Source organism: Esox lucius, chromosome 23 (assembly GCF_011004845.1).
Source record: "Esox lucius isolate fEsoLuc1 chromosome 23, fEsoLuc1.pri, whole genome shotgun sequence".
Classification (NCBI taxonomy): Eukaryota; Metazoa; Chordata; class Actinopteri; order Esociformes; family Esocidae; genus Esox; species Esox lucius.
The window spans coordinates 24,126,355-24,153,177 of record NC_047591.1 but is presented as its reverse complement, the minus strand read 5'-3'; the positions used below and the strand labels follow the sequence as shown (position 1 = coordinate 24,153,177).

Below are 26,823 nucleotides of genomic sequence, written 5' to 3'. Positions count from 1 at the left end.
TCCCCAAAGTAATCCTTTGGACCTTGAAATACTCTGTATAGTCTGATTGTGTGTGAATTTGTTTTGACTATTTATACATACACAGTGATGATCCAGAAGCCAAAACCTCCAACAATGAAAAAACTGAAACTCCAGGATTTATTTTTAAACTGCAACTACAAAAAAATGAGAGGTTTACAAAAAAAAAAGGTTTTTGTAACAATATGAGTGTAATTGTGACTAAAGTTAATATATATATTTTAAAAATATAATAAGAAAAGTGTTTGACTGCATTGGGCCTTTAAAGGGACAATGGGGGTTGTGCACTAACTTCCCCACTAACATGTAACATCCTGTTCCAGGATCAGGAGAAAAACTTCCATTATCTGAATTTCCAGGTGTAACTGTTCTGGTGTCTGTCTTAGTCCAGCCTTGGTTCCTGTCTCTAGTGTCCATCTTCCCCTAGCCTTGGTTCTTGTCTGTAGTGAATATTCCCCTAGCCTGGGATCCAGTTGCTTTTGCTAACATTCCACTCCTTGTGCTGTATTGCATGTCTCCGCACAATACAGTAAAGTACGGGGAGTGGAATGTAAGCCAACGACACTGCCAATGTGGTACTAGGCTAATGTGGTGCCTAGGCTAATATGGTACCCAAGCTAATGTTCTCCAGTTGTGCTGTCTGTTTACTCCACACAGTTACATTCTCTCCAGATTGGTCGTGTGACGTAGTCACTCATACTAAAACTGTCCCCTACATAGTACTCTTCACTAGGTCCTAAAGGCTCTGTTCCCAAGTGGTTGATGGAGGAACAAATCAGTGGTTACATTACACAATAATAATACCTTATAATGTTTTTCACACTATTGCGATATCATTTTTCACTAACTGACATCGGACGTATAGGGGGTAGTGTGTCATTTGGAACACTGCCTGGTGTCTACATTAGCATCAGAGGACCCAGACCCTAGTTTACATGGAAAGATAACTTGGTGCTAAATATTATGGGGTCTGGTTTTGCTCTGCGGGAACAGAACACCACCACCTGACTGCAGTACAATCTATTTTAAGGTAATAATAACAGGCCGTATACAGATCCTGAACACACTGGCTGAACCTGAACAATATTTAATTCAATAGTCACACACCTACTAAACCTGAACACAACTTAATTCAATAGTCACACACTGACTTGAATCTGAACACTAATTCATTCAATAGTCACACAGTGACTGAACCTGAACATTACTTCATTCAATAGTCACACACTGACTGAACCTGAACACTACTTCATTCAATAGTCACACACTGACTGAACCTGAACATTACTTCATTCAATAGTCACACACTGACAAAACCTGAACATTACTTCATTGAATAGTCACACACTGACTGAACCTGAACACTACTTCATTCAATAGTCACACACTGACTGAACCTGAACATTACTTCATTCAATAGTCACACACTGACAGAACCTGAACATTACTTCATTCAATAGTCACACACTGACAGAACCTGAACATTACTTCATTCAATAGTCACACATTGGACTGGTAACTAGACACATTGGACTGATACACATTATGTAGTAATGACTGACGGGCAGGCAGACAGACAGGCAGATGGAGAGGCAGGCAGACAGATAAAGGAGGAGGCAGGGAAACAGAAAGAACCCACGTATCTCTCTGACCTGACCCAGCCACAGTAATGTGAAGGAGTTAGACACACGCACATCCTGAAGCTAGTTACACAGCCTGTCTGTATGGAAGTAGAGAATGTACACTCAACTAGAGAGAGGGTTTACTTTTAACATGTATTTACAGATACTTTGATAATATAACTGTAACAATATCTATAGTATTTATATTATTTGTTTACAAATGCCACATCCATAAATGCAATAGATCCTTAACATTGATTGAAGAAACATTCAGTTATTTCATATTTTCTTTACTTCCTACTAACCAACCTCCACTGCCTTGCTTTGTCTGTTTATAATAAGAATGTTTCTCCTCTACCCTCATCCCTGTCCCCCTGCCTCCTTTCCCCTCATCCCTGTCCCCCTTGCCTCCTTTCCCCTCATCCCTGTCCCCCTGCCTCCTTTCCCCTCATCCCTGTCCCCCTTGCCTCCTTTCCCCTCATCCCTGTCCCCCTGCCTCCTTTCCCCTCATCCCTGTCCCCCTGCCTCCTTTCCCCTCATCCCTGTCCCCCTGCCTCCTTTCCCCTCATCCTTGTCCCCACTTTCTCCTCTCCTCTGTAAACTGAACAGATAATTTTGCTCTCAACAAAATAGTATGTCCCAAATGACACCTAATCAAAGTTTAGTGCACAACCCAATGGGGTATAGTGCGCTTCATTGTGAATAGGGTATGATTTGAGTATCAGACTGTGTATTCAGGCCACTACATTCTCCTCAGATTGTATTAGTCAAGGGCATTCGAGCCATAAAGCCATCACGATTTTACAACCCCAAACTAAAGTTTATTGAAGTTGCTATGTGTATTGAAACAATGATTTAAAATTATTTTACCTATACATTATTACTTTAGGACAACAGCGCATGTTTAGTAAGGCATTATAGTTTCATTCAGAAAGGCTGTACAGTCTAAAAAGATGGCACTAGTATAATAATAGCAATGTTGTAGAGAATTCGGGGGGGGGGGGGCCCAATCAGATTGTCTGAGAACGAACAACCCAACGCCTTAGCCTCTACATTAAGGTTCCTTCTTGGGGTTGACTAAAGACTGAAACATTGTCCTCCATTTTAAACCAGGAGCAATTCTCTCAAACTTTTGACAGTGTTGCCCACAGTAGCACACATTGAAAACTGACCGAATGGATTCAGACCACTACATGAAGCTAAAAGGCTTGTTTTAAATCTTTAGAAGTGAGGATTTTTGACAATAGTTTCCTGTAAACAAATCTTCAAATACCTCTTTTACTGTCTGTCCCTCTGCAGATATGTGAGCGTTTTAAAGGGCACCCTATTGCCTACATACTGCGCTGCTTTTAATCAGAGCCCAGTCAAATGTTGAGCTTCATTTATGGAACAGGAGGTCATTTCGATGCCACCATGGTGTTTAAAGTTGATGATACTGTTAGTAGCAGGTTTTGACTGAATGTTATCAAGTAACCTGACCATATTCCCTAAATAGAGCACAACCTATAGGGCCCTGCTCAAAATGAGTGTGGTATGTAGGAAATATGAGGGTAATTTGTGCCTGTAACAGGGTTGTCAGACCCAAGCAAACGGCCATGTAGAGTTGTGCAAGAGACTCAGTCTGCAGTCTGAAGTTACATAGGAATGATCGACCTTCCAAACACAAAAAGTTGAGGTGTTATTTATTTTTTAGGATATTATTTTTTATTGAATTTTTTTGATATTCCCTCACACTTTTAACCCGGTACTCCTTCGGTATCATTAGTCCAAACAGCCTTTGGGTCAGCCGGTCAGCGCTCTGGCATGCTGTAGCAGTGATCTCTCTGTATGGTTAACTAGTGAAATAAACAGCCTTTCCCTGTGCCTACCCTCCTCAGTCTCCTATGGTTCTTCCTCTGACACTCCCTTCCTCTTCACATGGCAGACAAACTAACTCAGGGAATCTCAAACGGCCACCTCCTCCGGGAATAGTTCAAAGGTCCAGCGGAGGGCCCTGTTCAAAAGTAATGCACTTTGGGATCTGAATTAAATCTTCCATCAGCGCAACTACACACACGCACTTCAACTACACACACGCACTTCAACTACACACACGCATTTCAACTACACACACGCACTTCAGCTACACACACGCACTTCAGCTACACACACGCACTTCAGCTACACACACGCACTTCAACTAAACACACGCACTTCAACTACACACACGCACTTCAACTACACACACACACTTCAACTACACACACACGCACTTCAACTAAACACACACGCACTTCAACTACACACACGCACTTCAACTACACACACGCACTTCAACTACACACACGCACTTCAACTAAACAAACGCACTTCAACTACACACACGCACTTTAACTACACACACGCACTTTAACTACACACACGCACTTCAACTACACACACGCACTTCAACTACACACATGCACTTCAACTACACACATGCACTTCAACTACACACACGCACTTCATCTGACTCTGAAGGAGGTTTTAGCTCTATACGGGGTGCCTATTGGACCAGGTTAGCTTGCCTCATGGTCTTCTAGTATCTCCAAGGGTCGGCAGCCTGATAGTTCAGCTGTGGTCGCTCCCCCAACCGCATAGCTGTTGGCAGTAACTTTCTGGTTGAGTAAGTGTGGAAAGAAAAATGTGTCTGGATGTGCTTATGAGGAGGAGGTGTTCTCATTGACTCCCCAAACCCCCTGGGAGTTCCCTCAACCAAGCACGTCTGGAATCACTTATTGGGCATCACAGAAAACTTGGGAGAGGAGAGAAAAGGCCATGTACAGTTGAAGACATACTGTCGATAGGGGAATTGACATTAAATGAGTTGAAGGGTATTAGTCAAAATAAGAAATTAAATGTGTACAGATTTTAAGGTTACATTATTAGGTTTGGGGTGTTGTGGATGCGCCTCCCCAGAAATGTCTGCCTCAGAAATTCTGGTTAAACAGGCATCCTCCTAAAAAAGTTTGTAAACTACTAATGTGACACCCACCTTTTCTTTGAACTGTTACTACTAAGGCTGCTCTCACCCAAAGTAATGACTTAACCCTGCTCAACACACCAGTACTAAGGCTGCTTTCACCCACAGTAACGACTTAACCCTGCTCAACACACCAGTACTAAGGCTGCTTTCACCCACAGTAATGACTTAACCCTGCTCATCACACCAGTACTAAGGATGCTCTCACCCACATTAATGACTTAACCCTGCTCAACACACCAGTACTAAGGCTGCTTTCACCCACAGTAATGACTTAACCCTGCTCAAAACACCAGTACTAAGGCTGCTCTCACCCACATTAATGACTTAACCCTGCTCAACACACCAGTACTAAGGCTGCTCTCACCCACAGTAATGACTTAACCCTGCTCAACACACCAGTACTAAGGCTGCTCTCAACCACTTTATTGACTAAACATTTCCCATCGTGGTAGTCAGGTCATCAGAAGGGATCGCTAAATGCGGTTTGGCCTCGTTAACATAAGGCAAGGGTATTCAAATCTTACCCTATGAGGGGCGGAGCCTGCTGTTTTTCTGTTCTACCTCATCATTAATTGGACCCACCTGGTGTCTTCAGTCTGAATAAGTCCCTGCTTAGAGGGTTGCAGTGAGAGAATGGAGTGGAACTGGCTTGGAGGGCCAGATTTGAATACCCCTGACATAAGGGATGGGAAGTCCTCTATCCATCACTATGATAAGTACAGATCCTGGCAGGTTAAGCTCTGAGTGGTGACTGTGCTGCACCTTCCTAATGTGGCTCTAGGGCGCCCCCAATACCCCCTGTTTGGTACTTTAGGGTGTTGCTGAAAACGTTATTCACTCATACCCACACTGTAGGCATTTTTTGGGAGGTTTTGCACCCCAGAAAAAAAACACATACGTCGTGTGATGAGCTGTAGTGGGGGAGTTCTTTGCAGCAGGTTTTTATTGAATCCAGCCATGAGGGACGCTGACCATTTCAGATCAATGCTTACTTCTCACATCCACACGACACAATGTGGTGTATGCGCAACAACAAGAAAGTGTTTGTAAGCATTTTAAAAACCAGTTGTGTCTGTACCAGACAATGTATCTGACGAGATGTCAACCAGCCTTTATAATTAGTTCCGGCTGGAGAACAGCAACATGCTGACCAAGTTGGATGTAGATGGAGAGGAGTCATGGCAACAGATAAAGTTTCTTCTGGAACACCCCAAGTCACCCCACAAAATGGCACCCTATTTTCTACATATTGCACTCCTAAGACAAGAGCTGACAGGGGTTAGGGGCTGACTCTTCCAGGGTAAAGTGTTACTGCCCTCTGGGTCAACAAACGTCCTTTCTATGAATTGTACACTCCTTCACTACTCCCCACAACCCTAAAAAACAGTCATCTGTAGACTACCGGCCTTATAGGTCTAGATCCAGTCTTAAGATGAACTACAGGAGGTCTAGATCCAGTCTTAAGATGAACTACAGGAGGTCTAGATCCAGTCTTAAGATGAACTACAGGAGGTCTAGACCCAGTCTTAAGATGAACTACAGGAGGTCAAGACCCAGTCTTAAGATGAACTACAGGAGGTCAAGACCCAGTCTTAAGATGAACTACAGGAGGTCTAGACCCAGTCTTAAGATGAACTACAGGAGGTCAAGACCCAGTCTTAAGATGAACTACAGGAGGTCTAGATCCAGTCTTAAGATGAACTACAGGAGGTCTAGATCCAGTCTTAAGATGAACTACAGGAGGTCTAGATCCAGTCTTAAGATGAACTACAGGAGGTCTAGACCCAGTCTTAAGATGAACTACAGGAGGTCTAGATCCAGTCTTAAGATAAACTACAGGAGGTCTAGACCCAGTCTTAAGATGAACTACAGGAGGGCTAAACCCAGTCTGATAAATGACCCACAGGAGGTCTAGACCCAGTCTCAAGATGTACTACAGGAGGTCTAGACCCAGTCTTAAGATGAACTACAGGAGGTCTAGACCCAGTCTTAAGATGAACTACAGGAGGTCTAGATCCAGTCTTAAGATGAACTACAGGAGGTCTAGACCCAGTCTTAAGATGAACTACAGGAGGTCTAGATCCAGTCTTAAGATAAACTACAGGAGGTCTAGACCCAGTCTTAAGATGAACTACAGGAGGGCTAAACCCAGTCTGATAAATGACCCACAGGAGGTCTAGACCCAGTCTTAAGATGTACTACAGGAGGTCTAGACCCAGTCTTAAGATGAACTACAGGAGGTCAAGACCCAGTCTTAAGATGAACTACAGGAGGTCTAGACCCAGTCTTAAGATGAACTACAGGAGGTCTAGATCCAGTCTTAAGATGAACTACAGGAGATCTAGATCCAGTCTTAAGATGAACTACAGGAGGTCTAGATCCAGTCTTAAGATGAACTACAGGAGGGCTAAACCCAGTCTGATAAATGACCCACAGGAGGTCCAGACCCAGTCTGACAGATGACCCACAGGAGGTCTATACCCAGTCTGACAGATGTACTACAGGAGATCTAGACTCAGTCTTAAGATGAACTACAGGAGGGCTAAACCCAGTCTGATAAATGACCCACAGGAGGTCTAGACCCAGTCTGACAGATGACCTACAGGAGGTCTAGACCCAGTCTGACAGATGACCTACAGGAGGTCTAGACCCAGTCTGACAGATGACCTACAGGAGGTCTAGACCCAGTTTGATAGATGACCTACAGGAGGTCCAGACCCAGTTTGAAAGATGACCTACAGGAGGTCTAGACCCAGTCTGATAGATGACCTACAGGAGGTCTAGACCCAGTCTGATAGATGACCTACAGGAGGTCCAGACCCAGTTTGATAGATGACTTACAGGAGGTCTAGACTGGGTGGAGTGTTCCTTTTCCAGTAGAATGGTAAATTATTCCTGCTACAGCAAATGGGTGACGTAACAGTGTTTATCATGATATGGTATGAAGAAGGATGATGATGATGTTGCTAATATATGTTCTCACCAGTGTAATGGCATTCTATCTACAGGTAGAAGACAGACTCCAGGGACCATGGTGACAGGAAACGGAATCATGTCTAAACCATCCATTGCTACTACGGTGAGTCAACCAGTCTGACCCTGGCATCTTGTAGTGGGGTTAGGATTGGTGTTACTGGGGTGAGTAAGGTGTTAGGATTGGTGTTACTGGGGTGAGTAAGGTGTTAGGATTGGTGTTACTGGGGTGAGTAAGGTGTTAGGATTGGTGTTACTGGGGTGAGTAAGGTGTTAGGATTGGTGTTACTGGGGTGAGTAAGGTGTTAGGATTGGTGTTGCTGGGGTGAGTAAGGTGTTAGGATTGGTGTTGCTGGGGTGAGTAAGGTGTTAGGATTGGTGTTGCTGGGGTGAGTAAGGTGTTAGGATTGGTGTTACTGGGGTGAGTAAGGTGTTAGGATTGGTGTTGCTGGGGTGAGTAAGGTGTTAGGATTGGTGTTACTGGGGTGAGTAAGGTGTTAGGATTGGTGTTACTGGGGTGAGTAAGGTGTTAGGATTGGTGTTACTGGGGTGAGTAAGGTGTTAGGATTGGTGTTACTGGGGGGAGTAAGGTGTTAGGATTGGTGTTGCTGGGGTGAGTAAGGTGTTAGGATTGGTGTTACTGGGGTGAGTAAGGTGTTAGGATTGGTGTTACTGGGGTGAGTAAGGTGCTGAATGTCCATCCACTGTCCCCTCATTATGTTCACTCATCTTTCCCTCATATTCCTCTAATAAAACCCTACTTTTGCCCTGGCAGTTTTCCGGTCAAAATTAGTGCTCTACTATCGACGGTAAAACCCTATGTGGGCTAGGATTGGAGTACAGTTCTGACATCTGTCTGTAGTGAGTGGAGGTGATTCTCCTGACCAGCTCCATCTGGACAATGTCAGCACAGCTTGTTCCCCAGTTAAAGACACTAACACTATTACTGTCTAAATGACAAAGTGCAGGTCATTTCTCTATTTGCACATTGGTTTGAAGCAAAAAACTAAAACAGGGGTCTGTTGGTCAGATTGTTCTGATGTTCCTAGGAGACAAAACAATAACGAGAAGAGAACAAAGAATCATTACCATAAAAGACGAGAAACCGAGCCTGAACTTGGTGAGGTGCAACAGAGGACTAACTGGACATTGTTATTATGTGTAGTAACAGAGGAAAGGCAAACATTGGTTAGGCCCAGACTCATTTTAATCATGAAATCGGTCCTGAGATCAGAGCATCCTTGTCCCTGTATGCTTGTTAAAGAGATGGACTGGTCTAGGGTCAGATTAAAGACTAGTGAATTATAGAGGGCTGTAGTTAAACCTTTGTGTATTCCCCAAATGGAATCCTATTCCCCTATGGGCCCTGCTCAAAAGTAGTGGACTTTACAGTGAATAGGGTGCCATTTGGGATAAACTTTGCCCGGCCCATCTGATTATATTATGTTTTCCAGATTCTCCTCCTGATTTATTTCCGTGCCTCCTACTCCCTCTCCTCCCCATTTGTCCTCCTCCCTGTCCTCCCCATCTCCCCTCTCTCCTCCATTTCCAAATATCTGGTATGTTATAGGTCTACTTTCCCCCGACTATTCGCTAAATGAGATAATACCGAATGGGAAGAGAGGTATTTGGGATTCCGTTACCTCTACCCAAGCTGTTTCCGCTTCTCTGGATGGCCAGTTTGTCAGGCTATTGTTGCACAACTTAATTGTTCTAGAGTCTGTGTTCTCTCCTGGGGGCTGTGTTTGTTTTGGTTCCTGAAAAAATGCCTTCATCGCAGCTCTCTTTAAACATCCCACCCCAGTGACATTGAACTCCAGTGGGCGAGTCGGCCAGGTCCATGTTCCGCTCCGGTTCTATTGGAGTGGGGGGGGACAAAAGCAGGATGGTGGCGAGATTGTTGCGCAGTTGAATAGGGAGCTGTGCTGTAACCCGAGCTGGTGAGCTGGGTGCATTGTGTACGTAGCCTCTCTCTGATCAGTCCCTGATTGCCCTAGAATGGGAGAGAAACCTCCAGGACTTCGTTAGGCTTGCATTATTCAACAGCGTAGTTACAGTGGGAGGGAGGGAGAGAGTTAGAGCAGAGAGAGAGAGAGAGAGAGAGAGAGCTAGAGAAAGGGGAGAGGAGGGAACAGACCATGTTAGTAGAGACAGCGGCAGAGAAAGAGATGGTGGAAGCTCATGCGTAAAAGCTCAATGTCATCCAAGTCGAAACTACTGCAAGCTGGAGCTCTAAGCATCATCTGCCCTGCTGCATCTCACTGGTGAAGGTAAGCTGAGTGCCTCACTAGACTCGCGCATTAGTCCCCTACGTCTCTCGACAGAAGGGTAACACAAGGGGTCAAGTGTTTTGCCTACCTAAGTTGCGCATCTTACAGTGAGGCACGTTTGGATCCAGACAGATCCACGCTTGATGCCTCTATCGCCGAACAGGTATGTAGTCAGTTATCATTTAGTTATAACATTAAACATTCCCGGTAATTACGCATATGTAGGATTCTCTGTCATTTGATTTTGTGGTATATATGTAATGGAGTATGCAATGACAGTGTGTCTGAAATGTGGCTTGTCATAAGCTTGTCGTGTGTTCATTTAGTTGGTAAAAACCTAAGGTTGGTAAAGACATTTGATGCTGAGAGAAAGAGAGAAAGAGAGAATGATACGAAAAGAGAGAAAGGGGGAGAGAGAATGAGAGAAGCCTTAAAAGAGGTCAGCGGAGCTGGCTGGCAGACTGCAGGTCTTGGTCTCCCTCGCTCTCCTGCAGCAGAACATGTACTGTAGCTAATGACCTAAACCCAAAGTAATTGTGAAGATGGACTATGCACATGTCGACGTGGCCAGGCTGCACGCAGGACATGGCCTATATTAAAATAAGGCGTCTCTCTGCTGAGCCAGGTGGTGGTGGGGGGGGGGGGGGGCTGTGTGTGTTGCAGTCAGATCACTAAAGCCTGCATCCTAAATCACACCCTATCCCCTAGTTCTATACAGTGCAGTCCCTTTGACCAGGGCTCTATGTGGTGTAGGGCGATGCCATGTGATACACGTATGGTGAATGACTGGCAGTGAGAGACTACTAGTATTACCAAGACTTACCGGGCGGACCTTTACATTTAAATGAAATCTAATTGCTATGTAAATAATCTGTTCCATTGACATTGGCGACCAGAACATATCGGGCCGACCCAGCATGACGATAGGTGTCTTTGTCTCCCCAGTGGACCAGATCCAGAAACAGTTGTCTGCCATGATTCAGTATTACTGTTTTAGAATCACAGCATTGGCTACCTAGCTAAGGTCAGCTAAGCTAGCCAAGGTAGTAGAGCAAGCTAGTTAAACCTCATATGGAACAGTAGAACCTGGCACATGAAGTTGAATCATGTTCCACTAAAAGCTAGCTAGCTGCTGTTGCAGAGTTAGCAGCTAGGTAGCTGTTGGTGCAGAAAAAACTAACATGTGTTTTCAGAAGTCAGCTCCCTCTTGCTGTGAATTTCATCAGCTGCTGACTGTGAACAGCTGATCTAAAGCAGCTATTGCAGGGAAAACATACTGATCTACAGATTGATGTTCAGTTACAGTCTCGCAGAAGTATTGTTAGCTAGCTAGTCTAATGGAGTCCACTCTCTTCCCTTGATTGAGTCCACACTATGAGTCCACACTCTTCCCGTGATTGAGACTGCGCCAACACTGTATGAAGTATGAAGGCTGAGTCCCAAATTGCACCCTATTACCTATACATTGCACTATTGTTCATCATGGCCCACTTAGGGAGCATATGGTGCAATTTGGGACACATGCAGTTGCTCTCAAATGTATTCGGCCCCCTCTGCTTTTCTTAATTTTAATGTGTTACAACATGAACATCCAGAGTTTTTTCCCACTGATCAACACAAAAAAGTCAATAAAGTCAGTGAAAAAATTTAATCTGCAAATCATTCTAAATGAATTACATAATTTATTGGCTCAGTATTTACCCCGTATGCTCTGCCACTCCTGAATTGAGCTTTTGTGCAACCAATTGTCTTTAAAAGTAATGTAATTAGTTGAGTGGAGTTGCAGTTAAGATGTTTCACATTATTTTAGGTTAAATAAACCGGTCTCTGACAAAGAAATGTTCAAAGCAAATCCAGAATTAGGTGCTTCAAAAGCACCAATCAGAGCTCGGATATACAAACATTTCCAAGGTTTTGAATTTCATCAGAAGGCAGTGAGATTATATGGCATAACTGTGTTTTGCACAAAGGGCCTACATTCCTGGTGTGTAAAGCAGATAGAGACTTCCACACAGGCTCATGTCATTGCCAAAGATGCCGCTACCAAATATTGCCTAAAAGGGGGTAAATACTAATATCAATTATGTTCTTTTTTGTTACTAATTTGTAGACTTAATTTTGCATTTTGACCTTAAAGACTTTGAGTTGATCAGTGGCAAAAAAAAAACCTGATTAAGTCAATTTAAATGTCATGTTGTAACACAGTCCCAGTGGGGTGAATACGTGTAAGAGCCACTGTAAATACTGTCATCACATGACGCCTACAGCAGTCATGTGACCCACATAGAGCCCACAGGAAATGACACCCTGTAGAAAACAGAGTTTTGCTGTTGGCACAGCAACCAAATACATTTCAAGTAACTGTCCAATATTTCCAGGAATCTATGAAAGATTATCTATAATACCTACAATATAAAATACATTATTTATATACCCCAGAAAATGTAATAAAGTGTAGGAATGGTGTGGACATATACCAATCATGAAACATATTAATGTGAGTAGACTGTTGATAGGTCACCTCTTTCTTCTTCAGACCTCTAATTGGCCGCCTCATACCTCTTTAGACCTCTAATATGCCACCTCATCCTTCTTCCAACTGTTGGCTGACCAGCTCCAACCTTTTCAAACAATCTGTTAGAGCCTGGGCAAAAGTATAGGATAAGCCAACATTATTTAAGCCAACATTATCTAGCAAATAGTTAATAGAATATTGAATTATAAATAGGTGCTTTTCACTGGGTGGTTAATTTAACATTGGGAAAATTTAACAAAGGATGTGATATTTTTGCTTAAAATAAAATATTGTCTGCGATTAGAATTGTTTTACCTACTTTCAGGGTATCCTATATGCAATAGACTTAGACTATATAAAATAGATATGGACTATTTTGAATAGATGAGTCTATATCTAATTGATGTGGCCTTTATTAAATAAGTGAGTCCTATATAAAATATGTAGATGTGGTCTTTATCAAATATCTCCTATTTTAAACAGATCCGGACTATATCCAACAGACATGATAGTCAATAGCTATAGGAAAGTGTTTCCTCCCACTGTAACAGGAGCTGTCACTTTAGACAGGGTGTCACTGTGGCATTATCGTAACATTTACTTCTTGTGTGGAACTGGACCAGACACTGGACCAGACACTGGACCAGACACTGGACCAGACACACTGGGTTTACAAAAAGTCTGGAAGTGGATGGTGAACATGACGGAGATACAGTAGGAATGTGAAGACAGTTAAACATTTCTGTAATTTTATATTTTCTATGGTGCTGGAAAACAGTGGCCTTCAAGAGGCTGCTAGCTTTACAACTACCTGCACATCCTGTGATGTGACTGAGCCCTTGTGTTACGTGGGTTCGTAGAACCCATCATCTGTAATGTTGGGTTGGTGGAACCCGTCATCTGTAATGTGGGTTGGTGGAACCCATCATCTGTAATGTTGGGTTGGTGGAACCCATCATCTGTAATGTGGGTTGGTGGAACCCATCATCTGTAATGTGGGTTGGTGGAACCCATCATCTGTAATGAGGGTTGGTGGAACCCATCATCTGTAATGTGGGTTGGTGGAACCCATCATCTGTAATGTGGGTTGGTGGAACCCATCATCTGTAATGTGGGTTGGTGGAACCCATCATCTGTAATGTGGAGACATTTCCATGGCGCCTGACTGACTCTTGCTGGCCAGGAATGCAGCTATCTTATAATAAATGCCTTGCTCCTAACCGCACCCTGCTCTTCCCGGAAAACAGCTTCATGTGATCTGGAATGTCCTAATGTGACCATTGAAGGCAGGACTGGTGGCTGAGGAAAAGACCTGGGCTGGAATACTGGCTACCTGAAATCATTTAAAATACTTTATCTGTGGTTGATTCAGCTTGCCTGGCTAAACGTAGCAATAGAAGAGTCCCAAAAGGACACCCTGCGTCAAGATTTAATGTCGTTCTTGGACCCAGATTGGGTCTAGATGGCCATTAGACTACTGGAAACCAGCAGGTTGAGATATTGACTGGTTTGAGGAAGTGTGTGAACAGTGGTGGAAATATATTCTGTTAGCGGCCATCTGGGGCTGGTTCCATTTGAATTCTGGGCTGCTGCCTAGTGAGTTTTAGTGAGAGGTCTCTCTGTGGCTTCTTCTCGTTCAAAAGGGGGTCTAAGAAGCGTTAACTATGTCTTTCTGATCCTTCGCATTAGAACTGTATTACAGTTAGAATTAGGACAGTTATGCCATAACATCTGAAATCACTGGCAGGCATTTGAAGTGGCCTCATGAAAGGACATTCTATCCAATCCAGTCCCACAGTCTAAACCTTAAAAGTTACTCTAGTCCCATAGTCTAAACCCTTAAAGCCACTTTAGTCCCATGGTCTAAACCCTAAAATACACGTACCTTTGCAATTGCAAGAGTTATGTGCAGAAAATTCAAACAATTTAAGAAAATAAAGGGGAGAAAAAGTTTAATAATCACTTTTTGTTAGCAACAGTTGTTTTCTTACATTAATTCCTGCGATATTAGTTATAATCGATGTGAAACCTCAAATAGATTTTTCAGGTAATCGTTAGAGAAATCACAGTGTGCAGCTCTAGCCAAACAGGCCTCTCTGGTTACCATAATATATGCAGTTACAGAATCAGCTTTAGAAACATTCTGATGTACCTTTCGAAGGCAAACTCCTTGAAGTCATTTGGGTTGTTATTTCATGTCAGCACTTGGGCAGATACAAGACTAAAAATAAGTTTGACTTAACTGTGCTGCTATTTTTGACTAAGAGACAGCAGGGCAGTGAGAGTATACAAGCATGACAAGAGATGCTGTTGGTGATGGACTGAACATGCTGTTGTTGTCCTAAATGGTTGCCTCCTCCATTATTTAGGACACTACAATTGACTACTATTGAACGTAGCCATTTAGGATTCACACGCTCATTTTGATGTAGACATCATCAGTCTGAGTTGTTAGACTGAATCAGGCTGACTTTTAACCGAATTGGGCAGAGTTGTTTTAACTGAATCAGGTTGAGCTGTTTAACTGAATCAGGTTTAGCTGTGTAACTGAATCAGGCTGAGATTTTTTAACTGAATCAGATTGAGCTGTTTAACTGAATCAGGCTGGGGTGTTTTAACTGAATCAGTTTGAACTGTTTAACTGAATCATGCTGAGATGTTTTAACTGAATCAGTTTGAGTTGTCAGGCTGAGTGATACAGTAAAGTCTTCCACCATCAGAACTATAATCAATTAAGAAAAACATGGTCAGTTGTAGTAATATTGACATTCTGCTACATTCTGTGTTTATGCATGCATGCTCAACTTTGTGTGTGTCTGTGTGATGTGGTGTGTGTGTGTGTGTATATGATGTGGTGTGGGTGTGTGTGTGTTTGATGTGTTGTGTGTGTGTGTGTGTATATGATGTGGTGTGTGTGAGTGTATGATGTGTGTGGGTGTGCGTGTGGTGTATGTGTGTGGGTGTGCGTGTGGTGTGTGTGAGTGTATGATGTGTGTGTGTGTTGAAGATATGGGTTGTTTCACTGTCACTGTTGTCACTGTGCTCATCAAATGTTGAAATCCACTCCCAGGCTGCTTCCCCAATGACACCCTATTCCCTCTTCCGGTGCCCTACTTCTGGCCTGGACACATACTTCTCAGTGCACTATATATACGGAATAGGGTGCCTTTTGGGGGAGAGTCTTAATGTCAACAGGAAGAAGGGAAGAGGAGACCTCACGAACAAATGAAATAAACCTGTCAGTGCAGCTAATGCCTGTTACCTAACGTCTCTGTTCACTTCCCATCCTTTGTCTAAGTTCTCAAACACTGATTTATGATTTCTGCAGTAATACAAGGTACATTAATGGTTCATGATTTCTGCAGTAATACAAGGTACATTAATGGTTCATGATTTCTGCAGTAATACAAGGTACATTAATGGTTCATGATTTCTGCAGTAATACAAGGTACATTAATGGTTCATGATTTCTGCAGTCATACAAGGCACATTAATGGTTCATGATTTCTGCAGTCATACAAGGCACATTAATGTTTCATGATTTCTGCAGTCATACAAGGCACATTAATGGTTCATGATTTCTGCAGTCATACAAGGCACATTAATGGTTCATGATTTCTACAGTCATACAAGGTACATTAATGCAGTGTAGGTATGTCAGCAGTCATGATGTGGAGGTGACCATGATAGAAAAGCACCAACGGACACAGTGAGCTGGGTGTTGTTGTATGTTATTCTATACATATATTTCTGACCAGGGGGCCCTGATCAGTGTAGTGTAATAAAACAGGAATAGGGTTTCATTTGGGAAGCAACCTCAGTGTGGACATATGTGGGACCTCTCTAAAAGCTTGTGTAGTAGAGGTTAGAGGTTAAAGGAAAACAACCCACTATAGCCCCCTGCTGTTACCTGTTCATTGTGATCCCTTCCTCTGACAGTCTGACCCAGGGTTTCACCATCCCCTTCCCTAAATAGTCTAGTACTTTTCACCAGGACCCAGAGGTCTCTGGGGGAAACGGGTGCCTTGGGACGGAAAGAAAAACAGGAACTTTTGATGAACTCAGACTCCAGTGATGTTTGGAAGGGACTTGAGTTACACAATATTGGTCATAATCATGAACATGTCCATATAAGTAGTGGCTTCCAGGGATGGTATCCAGTACCTCGTAAAGCAGCCCCAGGCGGGGGTCTATAGCTGCTAATGGCCAGTCAGCATTGCTGATTTGAGCCGTGACAGAGGTGATATCTAGGAGCTGTGTGGCTTGGCGTGACCATAGCCTTACCTCAGATGAAGAGGGGCGTTCCACATTCCACTGGCACTGAGGAAGGCTCTGCAGTGCCAACATGCTGTAGGTGTGGCTAAAACAACCACAAGGGAACGTACACTGAAATGGTTGCCTTGCTGGGTCTTTTGACTGTGGCCAGTGGGACATTTATTAGTGAAACATAGAAAGAGAAACATGAATGGGATCGGCCTTTCTTACTCTTATCGCTTTATCTCTGTCTGTCTCCATCTGTCTGTGGCCTTTTGAAATGAGTCAACAGCAGTCTATTCCCGGTGTAATGTACTATTCTCAGTCTGTGGTTTGTGACTATGATAATGATGTTTTATATCCAGGCCTGCAACTGACAGGCTTATTGAATGGGTGTGTCTCTACTCTACCTGCTAGAATGTGGGCTATGGTGTGTGTTGATGCGGAGCGCTGAGAACCGGGGGGGGGGGGCTGTCCGGAGTGGTTCACAGGAGGACTTGGCCCAAATGGAACACTGTCCCCTATGAAGGGCACTACGATTGACCAGGGCTGATATACTGAGACTTGACTAGTAAAGGCCACTAGTTGAGAGTGACTGTTTCTTAACATTCCCTTGTGGATGAAGTCGATGCAGAGCCAAAAGAGGTTGGGTCTTGTTCAGGGGAGGTTCCATAGAGGTTGGGTCTTGTTCAGGGGAGGTTCCATAGAGGTTGGGTCTTGTTCAGGGGAGGTTCCATAGAGGTTGGGTCTTGTTCAGGGGAGGTTCCATAGAGGTTGAGTCTTGTTCAGGGGAGGTTCCATAGAGGTTGGGTCTTGTTCAGGGGAGGTTCCATAGAGGTTGGGTCTTGTTCAGGGGAGGTTCCATAGAGGTTGGGTCTTGTTCAGGGGAGGTTCCATAGAGGTTGGGTCTTGTTCAGGGGAGGTTCCATAGAGGTTGGGTCTCACACCAGAACACTTGGTGCTTTGAAGTCCCATTCAAGTCCGATTCAAATACCACCCTTGTATTCATGCAGGGAACCCAAGCAGCGTTCCATTCCATAAAGGTCAGGGTGCCACGGACCTGTTTTCCGAGCCATCCACTATCATCCCCTATCGCTGATGTGAGAACAGCATACATCATGGCTCTCTTTGGTGTGTGATGTAGTGAGAAGAGATATCGGTGTGAAGAGATATCGGCTAGTGTTCTGATACCCCTGGCCTGTAAAATCGGTGTGAAAGGAAGGCCCAATAGAGACACATTGGTCCTGAAATCCAAATTAAATGAAGGCTTGATGGAGACTTATTGAAGTCCCATTCAAAGTGGTCTCCTCCTCCTCACAGTACGATGAAGACGAGGGTCTCAGTGTTTTGTCCCACACCCATTTACACAACACCACCCACGTCCCAAATTCCCCCGTTTAGTGCACTAGTTTTGACCAGTGCCCTGTGGGACAGTGTCTTTACATAACAGGGAGTGTTTCCATGGCCCAGTCCGTAGTTTAAGACACAATCTACCTCCTTCCATTTGGTGATGAGTGGTTTTGTGAGCGTGTCATTAAGACTGTCTGGAAAGCCTTTTCTCTGCCCCCCTCCCAGATGGCTGCGGGGCCTTTTGTTGTCCTGATGTCCTTTGGCTTGTGAATGAGGGGTTTCTGAAAGGGTCTTCCGTGTTGTTGCTATGTATCCAGGCTTTCCTCCATCACGGCACGCAGAGGAACCTCTGCAACAAGATCTCTCTTTGGATGCTGTTGGCAGCTCTTCTGGTAGGTGGAACGGGATCCTGTCCTGCTGGGAAAGTACTATGTGTGTCAATGAGTTGTTTGGGGTTGGTGAGCTGTCTCTGCTGTCTGTGAGCTGTCTCTGCTGTCTGTGAGCTGTCTCTGCTGTCTGTGAGCTGTCTCTGCTGTCTGTGAGCTGTCTCTGCTGTCTGTGAGCAGATCTGTGAGGTTCTTCAGTAGTTAGTTTGTCTTCACTGCCCCTTACATAACCTGTGCTGTTGGTAAATGCCGTGAGCCCTGGTAAAAAGTATTTCACTTCATAGTAGTGTGGATGGCATGCCGGTTAGTTAGGTTGGTGTGAAGTCTGTGATGTAGTTTTTTTGACGGCACTTCACCAGCCAGGAAAGCTGTTAGAGGAACCGTATCAACTGTGTGAAAATTTCCATAACAACTGTCAGGACTGAGCTGCTGTATTTTGGTAGACCAACAGCATCTGGACAGCAAGCTAGCCTCCAGCTTCTCAAATCACATTCCACATTTTAAATCTCATCTAGATCGTCAGTTGCCTGATTGGTAATGTTTCCGTGGGAATAATCTGATATTTGGGTCAGGATTTGGAGAGTTCAGAACACAAAGGATGCTTCTTAGATGGCACCCAATTGATGGCACACTATGAAGTTCTATGATCGGACAACCACTGGTCTGGAGGCAGTGGGAGGAGTCTGACCGTTACTGCGACAAATATGTAAATATTTCAACCAGGTTTTAGTACACAGAGCAGGTAGAGAGCAGACAGGAGGAACAGAGCCCTCAACGGATTGGCTGAGGTATTTATAGCTGACTGATCCTTCCCCACAGCGCGACACAAACACACACACACACACTCTGAACTGAATGATATCTTTGCTTTTTAACTGGGAAAGGAATTTGTCATTGAATTACATGTTATTTCCAAGGACTAGACTATTAAACAGCTAGATAACACCAGAACCTCTTCCACTAGACTGTTAAATAGCTAGATAACACCAGAACCTCTTCCACTAGACTGTTAAACAGCTAGATAACACCAGAACCTCTTCCACTAGACTGTTAAACAGCTAGATAACACCAGAACCTCTTCCACTAGACTGTTAAACAGCTAGATAACACCAGAACCTCTTTCACTGGACTGGTCTTCATTAGCAGTTAGCCATGTCCAATGACACACTACTATTGAATACAGGACTCACACACTGACAGAACCATCTAGTAGAAAGGAAATGGAGGTAGGATGTCAAGGTAACTCCCTAAGTACAGTTGCAGCTGTACATTCCACTTATTCCCCGACTCCCAAACTGTACACTTGTTCAGTTCCCTTCACTGAAGGAAATGCCTGGTTTGGCAAATGTGCTGGAACCCCCTACAAACAAATGAAAGTAGTGAAGTTGTGAAGCCCTCAGGGGGGCCCAACCCCTATAAACTGAAGAGGGAGGATCTTTTTCAGGATCTGGTCTGTTCTAGATGAAGCCTTGATCCGGCTGGGTTCAATAACGGGTGACTTTTGTTTAATCACAAGACATGTCAAAATTTGTCTGTTTATACATCTCTTGTTTGTAAGGGCCGTGGTCTGAATTAGTGCAGTATATAGGAAATAGGGTGAGATTTGGGACCCATGCAAAGGGTATCCTGTGTATTGCAGAGCAGGTGGCTCGCCTTCCTCTCCGGTTGTCTTTTTGTCGAGCGTTGAACCCCTGGATATGGGAAGAACTACTTCCCATCTGGCACGACCCATTTTATTGTTACTGGAAAAATAAACAGATCAGCTGACCCCCCCAAAACACACACTCATCCATGATCCACGGTCTAAAGCGACTCAGGCTATAGGGTGTTCAGGCTGGTGTTCAGGTTGTTTGGGCTGGGTTCAGGCTGGTGTTCAGGTTGTGTGGTCTGGGTTTAGGCTGGTGTTCAGGTTGTGTGAGCTGGTGTTCAGGTTGTGTGGGCTGGGTTCAGGTTGCATGCGCTATGTTGAGGCTGGTATTCAGATTGTGTTTGGTTGAGATTAAAGACTGGACCAAAATGGAATATATGTCACTGGCTGCAGAACTGTAAGTGGGGCATCAGTTCTAAGAACAGACAGGATGGTCCTTTACTATCCTCTGGTCCTTGGTGCTATAAGATGTCCCGGGACTAGCATTCATAGACGTATGTCATCTTATGCCATTCTGTGTCAGGGCAGAACAGAATCCCAGCAGGATCAGCTCATATATGCCCGGCAGGTAACCAGTCCTAAAGATGGAGGAGACAGACAGGATCCAACATTCCCATGCGTTCCCAGTCTATACAGCTCTGTCAACAGGGGAACATGTCAACTGGGTGCTCAGGTCACTCAGGGGCTCCTTAAAGCTGTGAAGACATCAACCCATCCAGGCCAGGTCCAATGCAAAAAGCAAAAATAGAACACATGGCTTATCATTGCCTGTAGTTAGAACCTATTTAAATTTGCTGGACCTAACTCAAGGTACTTCTGAGAGGCTTTGAACATGACCTATCCTGTCAGGTCGTAGCTCAACATCTCTGTGTGAGTACCAAATGGAGTCCTATTCCCTGTCTAGTACACTACATTTAGAAGATCCATATACCATGTCTTTCTGGCCCGTCCTCAGTATTCTTACATATAACCTTTGACCCCTCAGAGCTCCTCCCCCTGCCCACAGGTGGCAGATAGCCGGTCCCACATCCCTCCCCTCTGGCTCCGTATCTGGGCACACCCCACAGCCAGGAATAGGAGGATCACAAGGCATGTAATTGGCTGAGAGGAGTGTAACGAGCCATATAATTGGCTGAGATGCTAAGCCCCCTGTTATCTCCAGGGAGTCGCTGCAGCCTCAGTGGGGAGGTTGGGGCGGAGTGGGGCAAACCCTAACCCTCTCAGAGAGGAATGTGCCCTGGGATAAACATGGCTGATTTACTTTGAAGAGATGACAGAGCGAGAAGGATCATACATTTTGCCGTGTGACCTAGCAGGGGATAACGAATACAACACTGTGGCAAAGGAAGATGTGCCCGGCCACTTGGCAAGTCCTGTCCAGGGCTAGGGCTAGACGCTGTGGGGTAAGTCCTGCCCAGGGCTAGGGCTAGACGCTGTGGGGTAAGTCCTGTCCAGGGCTAGGGATAGACGCTGTGGGGTAAGTCCTGTCCAGGGCAAGGGATAGTCCTGTAGTTATGGAGCTGATGTCTGCTTGTTTGGCTCCATTGTTAGACCAGGTCATTACTGCTGTTATCCTGGTTGCTGATATCATTGTGACATCCTGCCAACTCCAATTAACCTTGCTGCTGTCTGTCCCTTGTCTCTAGATACCGTGCATGCGTTACCGATGCCATTTAAAGACAGTTATTTTTGGACCAATATTTTGAGCATTTCCTCCTTGCAAAGACGGCATGATCAAATTCAGATATGGAATCTTTGGTAAATGTAAAATTGTGTTATTGATTTATTGAGCTCATCGACCAGGGTCCGGTAGCCATCCTTCTGACTTGGTCCACTGTGTCTCTGCAGTACTTACCGTATATCAGGGGTTCCTAGCTCACAGCAGGCGTCCACTTCAGCGCGGGATTGCATTACACTTTCAGTCTTTTACGTTATCTTCAGATTGGTTACAAGTAATGTTCAAATCCATATTCTGTCACCCGTTATGACAATGTCATTATTAATCATCGTTAAATATTTTCTTTTGTCTTAATGTTTTAAGCCATTATTTTCTGCAGTAGGGAGAGGGGTTCTTAGGAAAGAAAGTTTGTCAGCGGAGCTCAGTATTAAACTTTGATGAAAGAAGTTTATAATGACTGGTGACAAAAGACCTTGATAATGATGTTTTGACCACAGACCTCTGTGACACCCAGTGAGAGTGAGAAGAGGATTACCTGGTCACAAGCTGTCTAATTCACGGTTAGGTCATATCATTGGTAAGCTCACACACACACACACACACACACACACACACACACACACACACACACACACACACACACACACACACACACACACACACACACACACACACACACACACACACACACACACACACACACACACACACACACACACACACACACACACACACACACACACACACACACAGCTACTCTATGGATTCCAAACAGGAAGTTGATGTAAATCACCGTCCACTGTGATTGGGTATTCCTAGACAATATTACTCTTTTGTGCTCAAAGCTGGCAGGATGTGAATAGAAAATGGATTATCTTCTAATTAGTGTGGTGCAATTCTGGTAACTTTTATGAAATCCTGCCAAAAGATCCCATTTGTCCTGTTTTTCCCCTTCCATTTCCAGGAATCTTCCAAACTGAAGAGAGAAAGTTAGAAAGAGAAAAGGAAGAAAGGGGAAGAGAGAGAGGGAGAGGAGGTGAAAGAGTGATTGAGAAAGAAGAGGGAGGAGTGAACATTATCAGAAGAAGAAGGGGTTTGTAAGTCACAGAGGGAAAGAGACAGAGGAAGGAAAAAAGAGGAGGAAGGAGAATGTGGCGAAGTGGGGGAGGAGAGAGGGAGGGAGAGAGGGAAAAAGAGGAGGAAGGAGAATGTGGTGAAGTGGGGGAGGAGAGAGGGAGGGAGAGAGGGAAAAAGAGGAGGAAGGAGAATGTGGTGAAGTGGGGGAGGAGAGAGGGAGGGAGAGAGGGAAAAAGAGGAGGAAGGAGAATGTGGTGAAGTGGGGGAGGAAGGGGGGAGGGAGGGAGAGGAGGTGGGGGAGGAGAGAGAGGGGGAGGAGAGAGAGGGGGAGGGACGGAGAGAAAGCCTGTATTAACAGTAGTTACTACAATGACCTCTTAACAACATATTTTGAGGGCTTCTTAAACCACTTAGCATTGGCCAGTATTTTGGGTGTGGAGGCAGGGTTATGCTGCCTCTAACAACATGACTACAGACCCTTGAAGGCAATTAAAACCTTGAAGCATTGTAATTGTCTACAGGCTTCAGACAAGTTCTTTAGTCAGGCACCGTGTGTGTGTGTGTGTGTGAGATCCTGGGCTAACAATATTCCACCAGGAGACAGTCTATTTCCAGCTATGGGGCTAGGTTTCTCCATTATCCCCCTAAGGCCTCTACATAGACACCAGGCGTTCCTCCATTATCCCCCTAAGGCCTCTACATAGACACCAGGCGTTTCTTCATTATCCCCCTAAGGCCTCTACATAGACACCAGGCGTTTCTCCATTATCCCCCTAAGGCCTCTACATAGACACCAGGCGTTTCTCCATTATCCCCCTAAGGCCTCTACATAGACACCAGGCGTTCCTCCATTATCCCCCTAAGGCCTCTACATAGACACCAGGCGTTTCTCCAATTTCCCCCTAAGGCCTCTACATAGACACCAGGCGTTCCTCCATTATCCCCCTAAGGCCTCTACATAGACACCAGGCGTTTCTCCATTATCCCCCTAAGGCCTCTACATAGACACCAGGCGTTTCTCCATTATCCCCCTAAGGCCTCTACATAGACACCAGGCGTTCCTCCATTATCCCCGTAAGGCCACTGCTCTCTCCTCTCTCCCTTCCCCCACATCCTCCTCCTTTCACCTCCCTCCTCTATCAGCAGATTGGAGGTTATTTTGAGGCAGTAACTAAGATAGGGGGTCTGGTCTCCCCCAGGTCTGTCTGACCTGTCACTTCCTATTGGCCACCTCTGATACCTCAGTGTCTCTCTTAGGTACTGACAGAGTGCTAGTTTTTGCACACACACAGATTACAGTTAGGCCTTAATCATAATAGTGTCTCTATATATCCTGTATACGCCATGCCCTGTCAATCTATGTCTAACATTCTGTCTGTCTGCTTCTCAGTGGGTGTCCATGTCTCTGAGTGTTTACATGAACACATCTGGACTGTTATTATTGTGTGTAGGGTTTTAAACATTTCACTGTACTTTTAATAAATTCCCAGATTTACCCAAAATACATATTGTGAGCATTCCCAGAATAAGGAAGACATTTCAGGAAAACTTGAAAGTTCTAGGATTTTTTTCTTGATTGTGTAAATGCAATATTAATTATGTAAATACATGTAATGTAATGTTAATTATGTAAATACATGTTTGTGTAACTGTAAAATGTTATTTTTGTGTCAGAATTAATATTGCAGTCCATTTCTGCTTTCTAAATGTCATCCTGCTCTTCTGTCCTAGATAAGGTTAAAAACCGACTCAGAAACCGCAGAACTGATAGACTGTCTGTCCAGATAGCCACGGGCCTGTTCTCTTACGTTGATCAATCGGCTCTGACCCACTTTCTTTCAGCCACACACACAAACACACAAAATGTCCCCCTTTATTCAGAACACATATTCCAGGAACTTCAAAGGGATCTCTAGGCTACAAGTACAGAAACCGCAGACTTCTGTATCTACGCCATGTTGTGAATATAACATGTGAAAGTTATCCCAATATTATGGTGAAAGTAGTACCCAATCCTGGTATAAGAGGTCTTCTGTTTGGTCTCCTGGTAGAACAGGTAACCTACTGGGTCTCTTGGTAGAACACCTGTCTTACTGGGTATCTTGGTAGAACAGGTATCCTACTGGGTCTCTTGGTAGAACAGGTATCCTACTGGGTCTCTTGGTAGAACAGGTATCCTACTGGGTCTCTTGGTAGAACAGGTATCCTACTGGGTCTCATGTAAGGACAGGTATCCTACTGGGTCTCATGTAAGGACAGGTATCCTACTGGGTCTCATGTAATGACAGGTATCCTACTGGGTCTCTTGGTAGAACAGGTATCCTACTGGGTCTCATGTAAGGACAGGTATCCTACTGGGTCTCTTGGTAGAACAGGTATCCTACTGGGTCTCTTGGTAGAACAGGTATCCTACTGGGTCTCATGTAAGGACAGGTATCCTACTGGGTCTCATGTAAGGACAGGTATCCTACTGGGTCTCATGTAATGACAGGTATCCTACTGGGTCTCTTGGCAGAACAGGTATCCTACTGGGTCTCCTTATATCTAGCCCGGTTTAGTAACTCAGTAGACCTTAGGATGGTATAGCGGCTGGGTGTCAAACACAGGGTCATGTCATGGGGTCTTCGGTGTTAGTGGCTGTAGTTCCCATGAAGGATGTGTCTGACTAGAGATTGACTGGCTTCACATTGTACTGAGGGGGAACAGCAATGATAATTCACTGTAATCACTGTGGTAATCACATTACCAAAAACAGATTATGGTTGAAACGGAGCAGCACTTCAATCAGTAACTTTAAAAACAAAGCAGAGCCGCTATATTAAAAGTACTTTGAAGACGGTTCAAGAGTAATTAGTAGGAGAGGCGCCTGTTGTTACACAGCTATTGTTGTTCTGCAGACATGCAGTGTTTAATTCTGCATCCATGGGTGAAGCTCGTCTCCCATAGGGATGTCTGCCTCCCTACATCAACAAGGTGCAGCTTGTCACGGTCATTTTCCAAAGAACAAACGAGGTAAATGAAAGTGAAAATAGAATAGAAACACTAAGTAGTACACACAAGCCCCAGACTTGGAGAAATGGAGAGGAGAAAAGATAGGAAGAAATGAGAAGAGGGTGGCTAAGACATTAGTAACTGATTCAATGACCCTGCACAAGACTAATAAACACACCAACACACATTTCCTGTCTCTCTCCTGTCCAACACCCAGGACAAAAGCAGTCATTTTAACCAGCAGTATAACTGAAGTGGTTGTGTTCCTAGGAGTGGCAGTCCAGTTACCCAAACCCCTTGAACAACGCACTCTTCCATGTCCAGGAATCAAAGTTTCTTTCCTACACAGAACAGACCATCATGTACAGAACCATCATGTTGGTCAGAACCGATGGGTTGGGCCAGAACCACTTTACATGTCAATGGCTTCGATACTCTGATTGGCTAGTGAAGATCCAATCGCTGATGAATTTTTTTGACTCCCGACGGCAATAGAAGGAGAGTAATACTGAAACTGGGAGTGAGCGATAACGCTGTGCTACATTTCAATTAGCGTCATCAGGCAACCATGCCCAGATGCTTTCCCAGTGGCAGGGGAAAATGCCTTTGAGTTGACCGCTCCAGCCCAAAATGTACTCTGCCCCTCCTTCTCCTCATGACACTGGGCCAGGCCCAGCCTGCTGGGGGCGAGGGGGGAGCCTCCTCACATGCGCTGCTACACAGGAAGGAAGGGGGGGCAGTGTGTTTTCGGAGGGGGGGGGGGGCTAACAGAGGGAGGTGAGGGTGTGGAGTTCTACTCCACCATACAGAGGGGTTCTTTGTGTGTGTGTGTGTGTGGAGGGGTTCCTAACTACAGAGAGAGAACACACGCCCTATTTTAACCAGAGTCCCTCCGCCTGCTAGCCATTACATCACAAGCTGGGTGGAGGAAGGGCCGGGACAGGAATGTGACGAGCAGAGGGAGGAGAGCAGGGTTTCGTAGAAGCAGAGAGAGCAGGGTATTGTAGAAGCAGAGGAAAGGGATCTGGCTAGGAGGA

The 26,823-nt window shown here is 44.7% G+C and overlaps 1 protein-coding gene across 5 annotated transcripts in view; it reads left to right on the top strand.

Annotated features, from left to right (window-relative positions):
* LOC105020485 (paralemmin-2) overlaps positions 1 to 26,823 on the top strand; it is an 84,741-nt gene that overhangs the window by 37,511 nt on the left and 20,407 nt on the right. For 4 of the 5 annotated variants that reach the window (XM_029117070.2, XM_029117069.2, XM_029117071.2 and 1 more), the window contains one exon: positions 7,653 to 7,723. In XM_029117070.2, the coding sequence (XP_028972903.2) occupies positions 7,653 to 7,723 (71 nt within the window). Of the gene's footprint in view, positions 1 to 7,652; positions 7,724 to 21,274; positions 21,444 to 26,823 lie in introns of those variants that run through there. The other variant, XM_010887584.5, reaches the window with a different exon arrangement.